Genomic DNA, 17,255 nt, shown 5'->3' with positions numbered 1-17,255 from the left:
TGAACCATAAATGAAAGGATACATGAAAGCTATACCATAGAGAAACAATAGCGTAAAAAGATATCCCATGGTATAGGGAGTTTATGTCGTAACTTTTACTGTTATCTCAAGCCGATAGTCCACGTAGTTCTTTCACTTGAAGCTGTGTGACACTGGTAGTCTCTCATATTGTGCCGTTCATACACTCTCACCCGGCCAAAACAGTAAAAATCGACAATAATCGACAGTAATCGCCTTGAGATAACAGTAAAAGTTGCGACATAAACTCATTATACCATGGGATATCTACTTACGCTATTGTTTCTCTATGGCTATACTCATTGCAAAGCTCAGAGTGGAAAACAATTGTTTGGTCACTAATGAACAATCAATTTGTTATAAATTAATGATCTAGATGAATAGAAGCATTATACTAGATTTGTGAAATATCAAATATTAATGCTTGGAGGAAAATATTCTACATCCATAATATTGAATGCTGATATTGAAAAGTACTGATAGTGCTGAATTGATGAACGATAAAAAAATTAACGATTAGCACATGCTGTTACTGTAATACTGTTACTCTACAAGGCCTATAAACTCAGATAAAAATGTTTTAGGATTTTAGAAATGAAAGAAATAAAACACTCTCAATTTTTAAAGCTACTACAGGCACTAGTTATTCTCAATTAAGATAACAGGGATTGATTAAAAATTTTATGACAGTCATAACTGGATTCTCAACAGCATACTACAATCACTACACTGTTTTTAAAATTACTGAGAGAAATGTGATAACATTCAGACCCAATGTGTCACCACAATCATGAAATAATGACCGAGAATGTATGGCAGTCACGTAATTCATAAAATGATACTACTGGATGTCAGACACGATTGCTGTTCATCACTGCTAAGCATGAATCAACTTACTCATTATTGTAGTGATCAAACTTCATTCTTACCTGTGAACAAAAAGAAAAGAATAATTAGCCACGATCAACTTATACAGTCATATTCAGAAATTATTCAAAATTTAATGATTCATGTTTCTAACACACAACACAAAGTCAGTACAAAAAATTAATATTTAGCATTCTCAACTTGTTATGGATGATTGTAGATTGGTGGAGCTTAGGATGTTCAACTTATATTATGTGAGCATTGAGGATGTTCATATCCCGTCAATTTTCAGAAATGATTCTGAATTCTATCACGATTCGGATCCTTAACAACGAAGTCTCATCAATTTACTAATGAAATTTATTATTTATAAATCATTTATTATATTATTTTTACATGATTCGCAAAAAGTTGTGATCAAACTGTACTCGACACCCTCCTGGATGACAATACAATGAAAATACTTGATGTATCAATGAAGAAGCATATGAATTATCTTTAATATTCTTCTAAGTCATAACATCTATTGAATTATTAAATCGAAGCAGGAAACCCCCAAATAGGAGACTGCAAACCCCTCCTACATAGCATGTCTAGGAAACACGCTACATTATAAGAAAAACGGCAACGTCGCATTGGCCAGGTGTGCAATGCACCTGGCACAAAAAGAGAAAGAAGACAAGGGTGTGGAAGAAGATGGAGGGTGGCTAAAGAAAAAGGGAAACACAAGAACAGGATGGAGAAGTAGAGAAGTTATTGAGGTTAAGCACTGTTATATGCATTATGTAGTGGTGTGATGTGACGTCTAGGGAAAGAAAATGAACGGTCCATGCACTGAAGGGCAGAAGGAATTTCAAAGTGAGAGAGAGAGATGGAGCATGTGAATAACCCCCGCCTCACAAAAGGCCAGGGCTACTGAAAGGCATTGAGTCTTTCTCATAAGCACCTGCCTTCAACAGAAGCTATTGAGGCTTTCAACAGAATCCAAGGACAAGAGGCAGCGTCTTTATAGAAACCCAGTCAAAACAATATTTTACACTTATGGAATGACCTCTAGATCTCATGACCACTTATAATGGAGAGTAATTTCTCTCCCACGGGGTCCCTAAGTGAAGTATATTGATGGAAATATATTGTTCATGTTCATATTCTTGAAGAAAATATCTAATAATTGAAAAGTCAAACCTCTAAATAAATCTGAATAACGAATTTCTACAGCGAAATTTTTCTCAGGATAATATACTTCATTACACAGAGATTCAACCATACTTGAAATCAACTGTTCTGAAAATATGTGAATTCCTTGATTATGATTATTAAGTGAAGTTTTCAACGAAACAAACTTTGATCAAAAACTGAGATATTATTTCCAACAAGAAGTAGTGTTCTTTGATCATTGAATTGCTGAACACCCACGTATCCGAAACTCAACATTATGATTCGTGAGCTCACGTGATTAACCAACCACTCAAAAAGTGCTATACAAAAACTACTGAATAGAAAAACGAGAAAATTAATTTCCATCAATGTCACTCTTCTGAAATGGAATAACGGGCACGCGATGCAGCCTGGGAAGTTGAAACTCATTGTAACGAGTCGTTTCTCGAGTGAAGTGACAGGGGAAAAAATCAGTTGCCATTTTCAGTTATTGAGCTGAACAAGCAGCGGACATCAAGATCATTGTCATTCACCCCTTACTCACAGTTCTGAAACAAGACAAACCCGCATACACCCTCATGCCATTTCAATCACAATAACACTAGTTGGAACTTTCTAGGGAGTATTCTAATTTTCAAGGGTGTGCCCTCACCCTCAACAACTATTACTCCAATAAATACGTCAGTTATTATCAATGCGCTTATCAGCATCTCTCAATTGGCTAACAATATATTATCATGCATGATTTTTCAATAGGAATCTCGCCACACCAACTCAACCAACAATCAAGTACAATTGTACAATATTTCCATAAAAGACTCTCATAATTTTCTTTGCGAATCAGACAGATTCTGATTAGTTGCTAGACAATCAAAGCGTACTCCAGCGCTAATCATGAAAATTCAAATGTCTAGAATTTGGTCGATTAATTTTCCCACGGGAAAATTACGATTTATTTATACGATTTATCCGGGCATAATTCATTTCAGAAATTTATGAGAATACTAAATTGATATAGGGTCCTAAGTTCTATACTATCAAGAAAGGAATATCAATTCCTATATTGTTTAATATTTAATAAGATCAGTCTGTTGGAATGATTAGAATATGGCAAGAGACATAATATTAATTTCCAAACTTTGAGAACAATAACACAAGAAAAAATATTAGGCTATTTTTCCAGCCAGAGCCAACACTCCTGGCCACAACCCGTTGCTTATAACTTGTCAATTCTCCTTTTTATCTCAAGATCATCTCTAATTCTTCTCTCTTCCCCTCCTCGTTACTTCATTATCTACTCAACCACTACTTCCTCAAACCCTCCTCCTTCCACATCATCATCATCAACATGATTATCAGGGAAATCACCACATTGTAAAAAGAACAAGAAATCGACAGTCACGAGCATAGCAGCAGTTATGCTATTTTGCCGTTGCACAGGTTGGAGTTAGACCTTCCCACTCACGTAGCGATCTTGACACAATTCTCAAGAATGTCATAAATCCAGCAATGGACAGCTTTCAACATCGGAAGAACGAGAGGTATCGTGTTAATGGTTTGTGCTGCTTAATCTCTACCGGTTTCCATCTCGAGCTAGCCATAAAACCATATAAGCTAGCTGCAATGATTTCAAAGTTAATGGAACTACAAGACACATACATGCGAGTACTGTCTTACTCAAGATTGATGATTGTTCACGTATGTTAGTCACATAAGACGAGAACAAATTTTACTTTATATTGAGGCTACAATGTACTATATACTATATAGTATTGTAATACTATAATTCTAATTGTATTGTAATGAATTCGTAACTGATAATAAATTGCGGAACACGAGAATATCCATTCAGGAGGTTTTGAAGGAAAGATAAATAATAAAGAAGGAAAGATAGATAATAAAATATAAAAAAGAGAGAAGGAAAGATAGAGGATTGATATCAAAGACTAAGTATGAACGTCTACATAGCTCCTTCTTTCACGTGTTCCAAAAGTTTTCCTTTGCGAACCATCAATATAAACGCGTGCTTCATATTATCGACTGTAAGTTTGCAGGTAAAAAGAATAAGATTTTACAAAAAAGGGCAAAGGTGGAGGTATCCTCTTATTACTGAAGGGTGAAGGGCAACCCAGGGTACAGGTGGTGAAGGAATATAGTGCACGCGTGTGAGGTCCCTACCTACACAGTCTTCAACATCAAAGGCATCCTTCAAAGTAAAAGAGATTCATCTCTGAAAGAAGCAATGCTCATACTTCTCGTTCAATAAATTCAGTTCATCCTTATAATATTTGCATTTATTAAACAATATTGTATAATATGACAATTGTTATTGGAGTTATAGTGTAATTGAATGAATGCAATATTGCATACAACGTAAGATAGGCTATCATAGTTTATTGTAGCCTATCAATCAGTCAAAACCTGCCTAAATTAACTCATCCATTCAACTTTTGAAAACAGTCCTCAATCCGGAATACCGGAAACTACAAAATTCAACAGAAGAAGCTGTGATCAAGTTCATTGGTACACAATAAATCATGGTCGGAAATTCCACACTAGAATCTTCTAGTTTCTTCAATGAAACTCGTATTGGCTGACTGTCAGCATTGGTTGTATGGGAAGCATTGATGCTATTTATAAGAAATACTGACATTTCGTAGTGAATCTCACTGTAGCACATCACATCCAACGAAGGACGATAAACATCTAGTAGATGTCTTCCATGTCTAGCTCCATCAACCAAATCTGGATAATGAATATCAAGATAAAACCGGAAATACCAAATCGCCATTCGCCAATTTGCAAGCGTCGGCCTATCAAGCGAGTAGAATGATGCCGAAATTTCAGGAATTTGGCTGGGGGAATGCAATTTAGGCGGCTGACTTCGGGCCTTGTTCGTCCAATATAATGAACTGATTGGCATGTTGGTCGAGCGGAGTCGATACTGACAAGCACACACACTGATCGACGACTAGTCGATTTCTCTTCGTCGACAACTACTCTCCCAGAAGGAGAAGAAGAGGAAGTCTCAGAACAGGATCAAGAAAAAAAGTAAAAGGGAGAAGAGAAGAAGAACAACAACAGCAAGAGACGATGAAAAAGGAAGAACAAGGAGAGCCGATGACGAAAATGAAAAAGAAGACTAAGAAAGATTATGTGGAAAGAGAGAAACAGAAATGGAAGAAGATAATCAAGAAGAACAGAAGAATGAAGAATTTTCATTTCAATTATTTAATTAAATAATTTTAGATAAATATTTATTTAATTATTAAAAACTGAATACAGGTTTGACAAGAAGAGGAAAGAGAGAAAGTGATAAGAGAAGAGAAAGTAAATTGAGGCTATGGTATTGAACGAGAAGATAGACAGGTGGATGTTGAATATAAGAGGAAGATTGAGAAAAATAACACAAGGTGATTGGGAAAAATATGAAGAATGAGTCAGAAATAAGAATAGTAACAGGAAATTGAGAGAATCGAGGAGATAATTAATAAAGTGATTTGTACAGAAATTGTAGATTGAGAGATGGGATGTGATGCGAAATTGAAAAGTGATCAAGAGCGAGAGTATAAAGGGAAGACAAGAAAGGATTAAATGAAGAGACAAATAAGAGGAAGAATGTAACGAGAATGAAGAAGGAAAGAATCCGGAGGTCCAATCAAGAGGAGAGGATATTATACGAAAAAAAATAGAGGAAATATGAAGATAAAGATGCCGAGTGAAAAACAGAGAACAGAAAAGAAGGAGACAAATAACAAGAACAGGTTAGAAAAATAGGAGAAGATCCTGAGACAGGAAATCAATAAGAAGGAGAAGAGGCGATGAAAATAAAAGATAAAGAGAGATAATAATAAAGTTAACAAAGAAGAAGAAACACGTTGTTAGATTGAGACACGCACTCACACACACGTAGCGCGACCGACTGGAAAAACGCGTCATTGGGCGGGGAAAAACGCCGAAGCGAGTCATAAAGCTTTCTACTGGCTGTGGAAGAAGAGGTACAGGTAATCATGTGTCATTACGTGGTGCTGCTGTCTGCTATTATAGGCTGACTTCTTATTTTCACTTTTCAATCTGAATACTGGAACCAGTGTCCGGTACATAAATTTTGAAAGCCTCCTATTACTACATGACCAATACAAGGTTTTCAAAATTTGGTTGAGCTGCTGCACCAAGATCCGTAGAGAATCATACAATAGATTAAATAGTCGTGATCTATTTCTATAGAAACTTGCAAGTACTTTTAATCAATCTGAAAAAAGTATTGAGTAAAGTAAAGTAAAGTACTTTACTAGAAAAAGTACCAGAAGGTGGAAAAAGTGTCAACACACTGCACACACTAGGTATGTAGATGATCTACGCTTACCTTGTGTGTGGATAGATTTTACCAATCAAATAGATTTAGATAGACTTAAATAGACTTTCTATGAGAGAGGCCTCTTACGTTGTAAAACAAGGAATATGTTGTAAACAGGGATATTATGAATTATATAGACAGATAGAAGGGAATTGGGATGCCACTCTTCAATTGAGAACACAGAAAAACCATGCCTATTGCATTATTTATAATATTTCAAAAGTGTAGGCAAAATTTTCAATTTTTCAAATAATTAAAAAAAATGAAACTATAGAAAAGGAAATATGGGGAAGTAGATTAACACGAAAACAGATTTTCTAATTTGTTTACAATTGCAGAAATTCATAAAAATTCGTACAAATGATGACATTTTTAAATGAGTTTGGCTTGGAAGAGGTTGTAAACGTTTTGGTCAAAAAAGACTAAAAGAAATAGTCTATATAAATAATAATAGTTCTATAAATAATAATATAATACTTATTTAACTTGCCTTAACAAGTTTTCATTTCAGTTCACGACTCAAAGTAAAATTATTATGGATAAAATTTGATATAATTATTCTATAAACAATATTGCCCATAAGTATGTTACGAGAATCATTCATGACTCCTCTTAAATACCATTCATGAATCCTAGCAGATCCTTCAAAAATCCCCTTATGAATCCATAACAAAAATACTCTATGAGCAAAATCTTAACCAATACACATTTAAAAATGTAGAGCTGCTTCGTAAAAAGCATTGTGATTCTAGCCAGTCAACATCTCGAATAAAAGATAGAAGAACAGTTTGCCAAGCTCTGTTCTAGGAAGCAACTACTGCAGGTGACTGGGCCCTAGTCCATAGCTAGCCGCAGTGCCAGCTACCAAAATAAACGCAGCAACGCAAACGCACTGGTCGGAGGGGCATTATCTCCTCCCCCCTCCCAGCGATTTCAAGGGGGCTCTAGAGAAAGGGAGCAGTGGCGAAACGGAGCCCAGGGCGGTATACAATAATTAATTATTAACAATTGCGTTGTAACGGATTGTACAGCCAAATATGAAACGATAGATTTGTAAACGACTTGTTAAACTTATGATAAATTGCACTGAGTACTAAATTCACGTGAGCTTTAGAGAAATTCACCACTCTTTAGAGAGAAATGTGGATGTAATGACCGTGCGAAGGGTCAGGGAGGTCAAGGACATGACATTTTGGCCTAACAAAAACAATGCACCTGCCAAACGTATGAAGGATGATAATTATCTAAAATATAATAAAGGAAAGAACTGGCTTATACAGAATAGATAATTCACGAATCATAGATCATCACGAATAGATCATCACGTCTGAACTACTGAACTGATCAACTTGAAATTAATTTTGCATATCGATCGGAGGATGAAATCATATTGACGAAGGATGTTTTTATAGCTCATAGGACTATTTTAAATTCTTCAATATTTCAGTACGTCAAGTTTTCAATTTCTCAAGTTCTTGAGAAGCACGGGTTACTAGCTAGTCATGAATAATTGGAGCACTGGAAAAGAAGGGTTCACATATTCAATCCCTATTTGAAATCAGATGCAGGTGTTTGGTACACCATATACAAAAGTTCATTCCTTCATTGATACAGGTTTTTGTAATGAACCATACAAGAATAATAAAATTATGTGCAAATCAGTTTTGAATCAAGTTATCAACAATCCAAAACACTCAACGGAGATCCAAAATAAAAATAGTACAACACAAAATAAATTAAAGTCTAGATAGTGAACAGTATATACATAGGTTGAAATCACAGATTGTTTTGTCTATATTCATAATCAGTTTGGAATGATTGTACATAGTACGACATAAATAATTGACTTCGTGACTTGTAGTACATCATAACACAATTGAAACAAATGACAGTAAAGTACAATACTCCCATTCACATTATTAATTTCATACATCAGCCCACCCCTCCAATCGTCAACAGTCCCATTCAAAGATAAGCTATACTATAGAGTGTACAATGAATCAAACATTGATGGCTCTACCGCCATACTTCCTGCTTTTAAAATCAGCTGGGAACGGCTGAGAACAATACTACAAGAAGCTGACCAAGTTAATACTGGCAGTCAAAGAAAGAGACAAAGACGGCCACGTTGCATCACCATTACTATCATTGTCATTTTCTGTGTGTTTCCATACTGTAATGAGAAATTTTCACCACTGACAAAATGTAGATAGAGTAGTAAAAGATGGTTCAACCGAGAAAATATGGTTTCTCATTAAGCTGGTTTCTCATATTTGCTCAACAACTTTTAATGAACTCACTACTGGCGTTCAAGTGTTACTTTTGCCACTAGAGCCAAAATTTTATTTACTTTGCTCAGTGTCACATAATATTGTTAATTTTATTATACTTCATAATTCTAAAATTTTGTACTTTTGCTAACTTTATTACTGTTATTATTTTGTGATTGTAGAATCAATCGTCTGTAAAATTATTTGGCAAATAAAATTTCAATTTCAACTAAGCTCAAAACTAGAGAACTTCCATACAATTGATGAACAGTACCATTCAGTAAACTGGAGTTTGATAATGTTGTAGCAAGCTAATTCCTCATAAATCAAATAAATAAGTTACAGTACTACAACAACTTTTAAACTCTCATACGATTGAATCTATTAAATATTTATAAAGGTGTAACAACGGAAACTAGTTTCTCTTCATATCAATATCAAGCCATTTCATTCAATATTACACTCATCACAGATTTGTTAATCAAGCATATTGGAGACATCAACACACCCACTAACATCATACTCGTCGTCACCGTTATCTCACATTCAATATCCAATAGAGACACAAATCATCGTCACTATTATTAAATCATGTACATCATACATTGGGCTTCGGCACGACTCACTATCATCATCATCATCATCATCATTCAACAGTCAGTCCGAACTATTTTGATCATCATTATTCAAATTCCAATCACAACTTACTATCATCATGATCATTGTCAACATACTTAGTAGTCACACTATCATCCTTATCAAATATACACAGCAGAGGCTTACTATCAGTAGCAGGCTACAGTTACAAAGCTGTTCACAGCTCATCTCCCATTGGCTCACGGCAATCGTCATCAACACCACACACTCCTAAAGTGAGATACACTATCAGCAATCAGCATTCCTCATAAACAACACGAATGCTACCCATTCAATCAATGTAAAGTGAATCCCACTATAGTAGGCGTACAGCATTGATTGAATGACAAACATTCATGTTGTTTATGGGGAGTTCTGTCAGTTCTAAGTGAATTTGACTGCTAGTAGGCATTATAGAATCGCGTCGCGACGCGGCAGTTGACACATTAACCTATTTTTTGGCTGATAGGCACGCGTACACGTGTACGCCACTAACTTGTCTTTGTGTCGGCGGGTATGAGTGCGAGTGCGTGCGTGCGTCTCCATTCATTGTTGACAACGTCATCTTGTTCTTCAAGTGGGCGTACAATGTAATGTGATTGATATCAAGCAATGTCTGTGTTACTGAAATTCTGTACAAAATTATACATAGAGAAAAACGGTTTCATTGGAAATTTTCAAGATAAATAATGAGATATGTTCCGAAAACATAGTTGCACCATCACTAGATGTGGCTTCAAGTAACAATGTTTCAATACAGTAATCGTTTAATTAATTGGGTATTCCAGATCATAATAGAAATTTATTGTGAAAGATGCATTCTTTACTGTTTCAAGAAAGATGTCCAGTAGTATACCAGAGAGTGTGGAATATAACATTCTAGTACAGAATATTACAGAATTCTACACTCTCTCTATTATTCATGAAAAACATGGATTTAAATGGGCCTGAAACAGTATTATTGTGAAGGAAAATCTTCCAAATTCAAAGTTTAAATTAATTGATGATGATATTGTATTAGCACTCTCTATAACCTATGAGCTCTACAGCATAATCATATTAATTTAAATACCAATGCACCAACAAATAAAATGTGGGGAGAGGAACAATAGGCTTGAAATAAATAAATAAATAAAGGCCTTTATTGAACATTTCAAAGAAATCATTACATAATTTTATTGTATATTTAATTGTCGGCAGATCTCCATGGCGCCGTCAGGAGGAGTTATTGGAATTGACATACATGCAATAAATCAACTTTTTTTTCAATTACAATATTAATGTTTTTTTCAAAAGTTGTATTCCTGCACAAGAGAGTATCTGTACTGCCACGCTTCTTTGCAGTACCGGCCTACAGCTTCCCAGTCCTGCCCGTTTAGTCTTGACTTCAGCTCCTGAGTTGTGAGGATACTGTTGTTCAGTTGTCTTCTCCGGATTTCAGAAAGGATGGGACATCTTGCAATGAAGTGTGGCACGTCCTCTTCTTCTTTCATGTTGCATAATGAACAAATCTTCACTGCCTGGCTAAACGAGTATTTGTTCAGTCGGATGAGCTCAGTTCTAGCCTTCAGGAACCACTTCACCAGTGTGAAGTCACCCTGATGATGAATGTAATCCGTGAAGTTTGCCAATTCAGGGTAGATTGAACATATCTGACTGCGCATCCTTCTCCTTCCGAAGCTCTCGCTGAGCCCCTCCTTGACCCTGTTCACCACCGCCAGCAATAGGCTTCAAGCTTGCTTTTCTTCAACTAATAAAATTTCTTCTCTTCTACCTTCCGAAAATGTTTATTCAATCAATAATTCACAGATCATGGGTATTATAGCCAAATAAAATCGAAAATAAGACAATATTCAACAAAATATAATGGAGTGTGGGCAATCAAGTGAGAAGAAGTCAAAAGAAATTTATTCTCTTTTACCTTCCGAAAATGTTTATTCAATCAATAATTCACAGATCATGGGTATTATAGCCAAATAAAATCGAAAATAAGACAATATTCAACAAAATATAATGGAGTGTGGGCAATCAAGTGAGAAGAAGTCAAAAGAAATTTATTCTCTTTTACCTTCCGAAAATGTTTATTCAATCAATAATTCACAGATCATGGGTATTATAGCCAAATAAAATCGAAAATAAGACAATATTCAACAAAATATAATGGAGTGTGGGCAATCAAGTGAGAAGAAGTCAAAAGAAATTTATTCTCTTTTACCTTCCGAAAATGTTTATTCAATCAATAATTCACAGATCATGGGTATTATAGCCAAATAAAATCGAAAATAAGACAATATTCAACAAAATATAATGGAGTGTGGGCAATCAAGTGAGAAGAAGTCAAAAGAAATTTATTCTCTTTTACCTTCCGAAAATGTTTATTCAATCAATAATTCATAAATCATTCGAATTATAGCCAATTAACATTGAAAATAAGGCAATATTCAACAGAATATGTGGAGTGTGGACAATCGAGTAAGAAAAGGGAGACTAAAGATCAGTACTAATAATGAACGTTTATAGTTATTACACAAAGTAATGTGTCGATCACCAAAACCAAGAACAGTTACACGGATTTTGAGCAACAGAATTATCAGTTGAATCCCACTTCCAGAGGCCCATTAATGAGCATTCACAGATAAACATCACAAGGAAGTTCAATTTAGCTTCAAGCCATCGACTGTCGGGCTATAAATAGAAAAAGCACGACTCCGATCACTGCACTGCACTGGTGTCCTCCTTACATTTCGGACTTTGTAACGGCCAGTCAACACCCAATTCAACACCAACAGCAGATAGGCTACAGTTTAGTTTATTTCGAGCGATAAGAGGCCAATAACAAGGCAAAGACAGGACTCAACTCAGAAATAGACGGCCATGTTGACAAAAATCAACAACACGCCCACACCACAAAAACAATCTGTTGCTGCGTTCATCACTTTGATAGATAGCTGGCCCAAGTCTAGAACATGGATTGATGGCCAATAAACATTGAACTATCTGGAGATTACTGTGGAACGAGGAAGGGGTCTAACCCGGAAGAAGCTGATTTCAATGCTCTGACTTCTATTCTAATAGAATAGACTTTCTTGATAGATAAAAGAAACACTTCACTGGATAATTTGTAATACTACATCGTGAAATAATGTTGAGTACAGATGCATTTAAAGGAAATGTAATTAGTTTACAATAGATGGAGGTGTGTCCAGAATGGATAATTACTGAAATTAGAGTAAAAATATTATAAAATTGACTGAAGAATTCAGTGCTGTTAATGTACTCCACGATTTTGAAAAAATATACTTTAAATTGACGATTAGATTTGAACTGAAATCATAAATCTTAATAGAAGTTAACTGATGATTGTAATAGACGTTAACGATTTCCTATGGGATGGGCTACAGAAATTGAAATCAGCGTGGGAATAAATGATGAAAAATCACAATTTCAGGAAGATTGAATAATGTGAAATGTTGGTACATTACGATAAAATTCATTATGAGGAAGAATTACAATTCAAATCAGTATAGACTAACCTTCTGTCTTATAGCCTACTTACAATAATCACTAGAATGAGAAGGAAAAAGGTTTATATTTTATTATTCTCTATTATAATGAGCATGTCGAAACCTTTTTACGAAAACATCATCCCATTGATGATAGGGACTAATCCTCAAAAAATACAGATTCCGAAGTAGATAATAAAATGAACTGACCAATAACTTGAACGTGAATTTTGAACATGATTCATGTCCAAAAATCCATGACAACAGGTTGACTGAAGGCATTTTCAGTCATGATTCATACTCCATTGGGAAACAAAAACAACAACAAAGACTGCAAATTCAATCTAATTTCACAAATCCTCACGTTCAGGCACCCTATTAAGTTGATTGTTTTTTTTTCATCAATATATTTATCACGTTTTATCAGTGTTATTTGATAATGAATTTGAGGTTATCAATACAAACAGCATTGTACATAGGACAGCAAACAGCAACAACGACTTGCTCAATAACAAAGCAGACAATAGAATACCCTCCCTACAATAACATGTTTGCTGCGTGTGAACTAAACGTTTCTTCGCACACATTTTTCAAAATTCAGCACCGTCATAGATGATGCAACATTTCATAATAAGGACAATTTCAATTTCTACACAATTTCAATTCACATATTTTCAAAAAACAAGTTTTTCATTGTTTAATAACAATGTGACGTCAATTATTACACATAACTTTCACTATTATACTAAATAGAATAGCATGTATGTTTGTGTGTAACTCACCTGACAATTTTCCAAAAAATAGCTGTTAAAACACAATTTATTATTGTTGAAAACTGAAACTGTATCCAACACTGAACTACTTCACTGAACAACACTAACTACGCAACTTATATTATTTGGTGGCCCACGAACAAAGCCAACGTATCACAGATTTTATCACTTTTGTACAGTAGCTACAGCCCGTTTGGGTTGAAAACTGTTTGAAAAATCAGTAGTACCTCTGATGAAAACAATAGCTTGTAGAATAGAAAATCAACAAAATATTCCCACACAACTGAACAAGAACTGCGAAATACTATTCAAGAAACGAACGGACGGTAGGGCCCGCCTCCTCGGGTAGGCAGCTAGAAACCAACTGACGAGCTTGGCACAGACAAGAACAGCTGTTCAGGGGAAGGTGATGGTGCGGAGGAGTGGGGGGAAACCCGGTTGGCAGCCTTGACGTCACTTATCACACGGCGCATACAGTTTCTGCGCAGTTGGAATGAGAATGGGCAAGAAGGAGAACGGGTAGAAGGAGAGGGATGATATAACACGAAACTGTCACGGGACGGCCGAAAAATACGGAGAAGGAGAAGCGAGCAAGGAACGAGAGTAGAGTAGTATTCTAGTAGATATTGAAGCGACGAGAGAGTGTGAGAGAACACCCCACCGATCGATCCCTACTAGCGCAGCCCTTGGCTACAGTCTACCTCACATTATAGATGCAATATCTAGTAATGGAAGAATCCATATCATTATTTTGTTTTTCAATTAACAGAAGTATAAGGAAACAAGAGTTGGAAATATAAGGTACAGTAAACGATTTTTAACAAAGGCTGAAGGTACGTACAAGCATGGCATGAGTGATGAGTGCAGCTCGGTTTACTGAGCTTTGGAGAATGGAAATGCAGTACATTTTCAAGTAAATTATGTAAACAAATTTCAAAAATCTTGTGGAAATACAACAAGAATAAAATACAGTACAAATATGGCTATCACAAAGGTTGGAGATGAATTAAATGCAATCAAATCAGAGGATTTAACAAGTAAGTTGAAATAAGTGTAAACAATTTCAAGTCCAGTATAAGTTGTGTTTCGATAAAGTTTGTCTACGACATATGTGAAATCTCTTTGCATTTATAACATGAATTTCAAATGAGTAATGAGAAAAACTACGTACTACTGTATAACAAAGCAGAAATCGAATGAATCTATTTCTAACTAGAATCATCGCCATCTTCAGCTCCAAATTCTTCAATCATTTGGTACTTTTTCAAACATTCTGTTATTGTTCTAAGCTCTAAAACAGACCATAAAATACACACTACCTACCAATAACAATAAAGCCTGAGTAACCTGATTCCTTTTTAGACCTAGCCTAGTTAGGACTTGAAAGTCTTCACTAACACTCAAGCATAACAGGGTAGGTACCTGATTGGAAAAGATTCTACTTCCAGAAATCTTTGAAATTGATTTTTTTGTGACACAGATAATAATTTTGGTTGCCATAAATATTCCACAAATATGCATTCCTTAAATTCTAGTTAGCTGTAAGCAACTAGTCCAACTATAAACGTAATCTAGTTCAAACTTACGAGTATTTCATTGTATTCAGGTTTATTGGTTGTTCAAAATTTCATGAAGTAAAGCACTTCAATTTGTTGAATCAAACTCTACTTCAAATTTGTTCATATATTCGTATTCAATTGATTCTAGGTTAAAAGTACCTACTGAGCTCAAATCTGTTAAATTCTAAATTATTTACAAGTAGAATAATAATTACTACAATTATTCAGCAAATACTAGAATGGAGATAGAAAGAGAGAGAGAGAGAGTGAGTTCTTATTTTCTCTCACGAGCTGTTATTAAATTTATTGCCTTCAGTTCAACACTTATCATTCTCCATGATTTCATCCAATTTGAATTGTTAGTTTGTTAGATTAGAATAAGCTATCTTTTCTCTATGGTTGTCTCTCTCTCTCTCTCTCTCTCTCTCTCTCTATCATAGAATGAGGAAGTAACTTTTTCGACATGTAAAAGGTCTTCTAATTGAGTTTCCTAAAAGCAAACCAAGTTCAAAATGCCCAAGAAGTTCTATTTCGAAAAAGCGAGCAGTGTTGAGTGTGACCTCGACAGTGACACTGGTCAAGGCTTCAAGCGCCTCTTCGCTTCGGCGACCCGATAACAAAGAACATAAAAGAAGACCAACCAAACAAAGAAAAGTGGCAGCAACAAAGAACAACTCATTAAACAATACAATCCAATTTTACACCGCGCCAATCTTGGTAAGCAAGTTCCTTCACTCGTCAATCAACTGATGATTGAGAGATGATAAGTGCAACGGTTGAGTTTCATCTGGATCCAGTACATTATGTGTTGTCTGAACCAAAAACATTTCAAGGACATCATTTGCAGTAATGAAACCTGACGAACTGATTTTTTTAGATTTTTGCTAGGTTGCGTAAATAGGGATCAATGATCTGGAATTTGCTGCTCATAACTGAGGGTTGCACCCGGATTAAATTTATTTCGCTTGGTGAAGCATTATCATTATTGGCTCAAATATATTGGTAAGTTTAGAATAGAATAGAACTTTATTAACATAATTCAGATAATACAAAAAAGAGAAAAAGAAAACTCGTTCACAAAAACACCTCGTTTGAAAAATGAATTCAAAATAACATAATATGTTCTCTTTCGACAAAGTAAAAAAGTTCTTTAGGCTTGGCCGAAGCCGTCAGCCGGGTTCATAGTTTACAGTCCTTATAAAGTAAATTTATTACAGACACAACACCATGCTCACACACAAAGTTTAATGGAAACAGTGGAAATTTAGACAAAATTTGTCTATTTAATAGAGAACGGAATAACTTTAATCACGGAAAATTACAAATAGAAAACAATTACTATCTAAATTGTTTGGTATCACTGTATGTAATGGGTGAGAATAAGGGTTTTAAGATTTTATTTGAAGCAACCGTCATGTGCATTTATTGGTTTAACTGTATGTTATGGATGAGAAATAGATTTTTATGGACTATGGGAAAAAATCGACTATAAAAATATGTTCATCTGGAATAGAAAATTAGAAATATACATGGAAAACTAGGCTAATTCAATGAATAAAATTTGTAATTCAATGAATAAAATTTGAAACATCGTAAAAAAAAGAATTTTTCACACTGTAGAAACTCCAATAATGAATTTTTCCACTATAGTTTATTTTTAATTTACCATCATATTTACACAACAATTTTTCACAATGTCGTATTAATTCACGCTTCATAGCTCAACGAGAATTTTTCTCTGCCAAAAACTGAGATTATGTAAGATAATTTAGTTAGCTGACAATTTTTTCAGTTCAGCCTTGATCGAATCGCCAAAAAATTGTTGCTCGCATAACAAAGATACTATTCCTATCATCTTATCATTTTTTATTACGAGTCTCATTAGGCCGCTAAACAGTGATAACAAATACGAACATAACAACCTATCAACTGATAAAGATGTGAGTTTCTTTGTTCATTTTTTCAATCACTACTCAATTAACTAGAATAAATAGAGAATCTGAAAGGATTCTGACATATCTAACAAATTATAGTTATTTTCTATAAAAACGAAAAATAGATGATAACTTGTCAATACACTTCTTCCAAAATAATAAAATAGAACGCAAATTAAA

At 34.8% G+C, this 17,255-nt stretch overlaps 2 protein-coding genes across 4 annotated transcripts in view; both read right to left on the bottom strand.

Moving 5' to 3' along the window:
* LOC111043927 (AN1-type zinc finger protein 6) overlaps nucleotides 1-17,255 on the bottom strand; it is a 79,429-nt gene that overhangs the window by 49,421 nt on the left and 12,753 nt on the right. Inside the window, exon 1 of one of the 3 annotated variants that reach the window (XM_022328968.2) lies at nucleotides 13,592-13,968. The exons of the other annotated variants lie outside the window; for them this stretch is intronic. The gene's annotated coding sequence lies outside the window, so the exon portion shown is untranslated. Of the gene's footprint in view, nucleotides 1-13,591; nucleotides 13,969-17,255 lie in introns of those variants that run through there. 3 annotated transcript variants of the gene reach the window in all.
* Nucleotides 10,590-11,384, bottom strand: LOC120352748. The gene is made up of 2 exons (XM_039434797.1): nucleotides 11,228-11,384; nucleotides 10,590-11,080 (listed from the first exon to the last, which is right to left on the bottom strand). The coding sequence occupies exon 2, from the start codon at nucleotides 10,968-10,970 to the stop codon at nucleotides 10,596-10,598; it is 375 nt and encodes a 124-aa protein (XP_039290731.1). The 5' UTR covers nucleotides 10,971-11,080; nucleotides 11,228-11,384; the 3' UTR covers nucleotides 10,590-10,595.

Source organism: Nilaparvata lugens, chromosome 8, assembly GCF_014356525.2.
Source record: "Nilaparvata lugens isolate BPH chromosome 8, ASM1435652v1, whole genome shotgun sequence".
NCBI lineage: Eukaryota > Metazoa > Arthropoda > Insecta > Hemiptera > Delphacidae > Nilaparvata > Nilaparvata lugens.
Note: the sequence above shows the minus strand (reverse complement) of the source record. Positions and strands in the feature narration are given on the sequence as shown.

What these genes read in the sequence shown, in the direction of transcription:
- LOC120352748 (XM_039434797.1), bottom strand. Translation starts at nt 10,970, where the DNA reads ATGCGCAGTCAGATATGTTCAATCTACCCTGAATTGGCAAACTTCACG.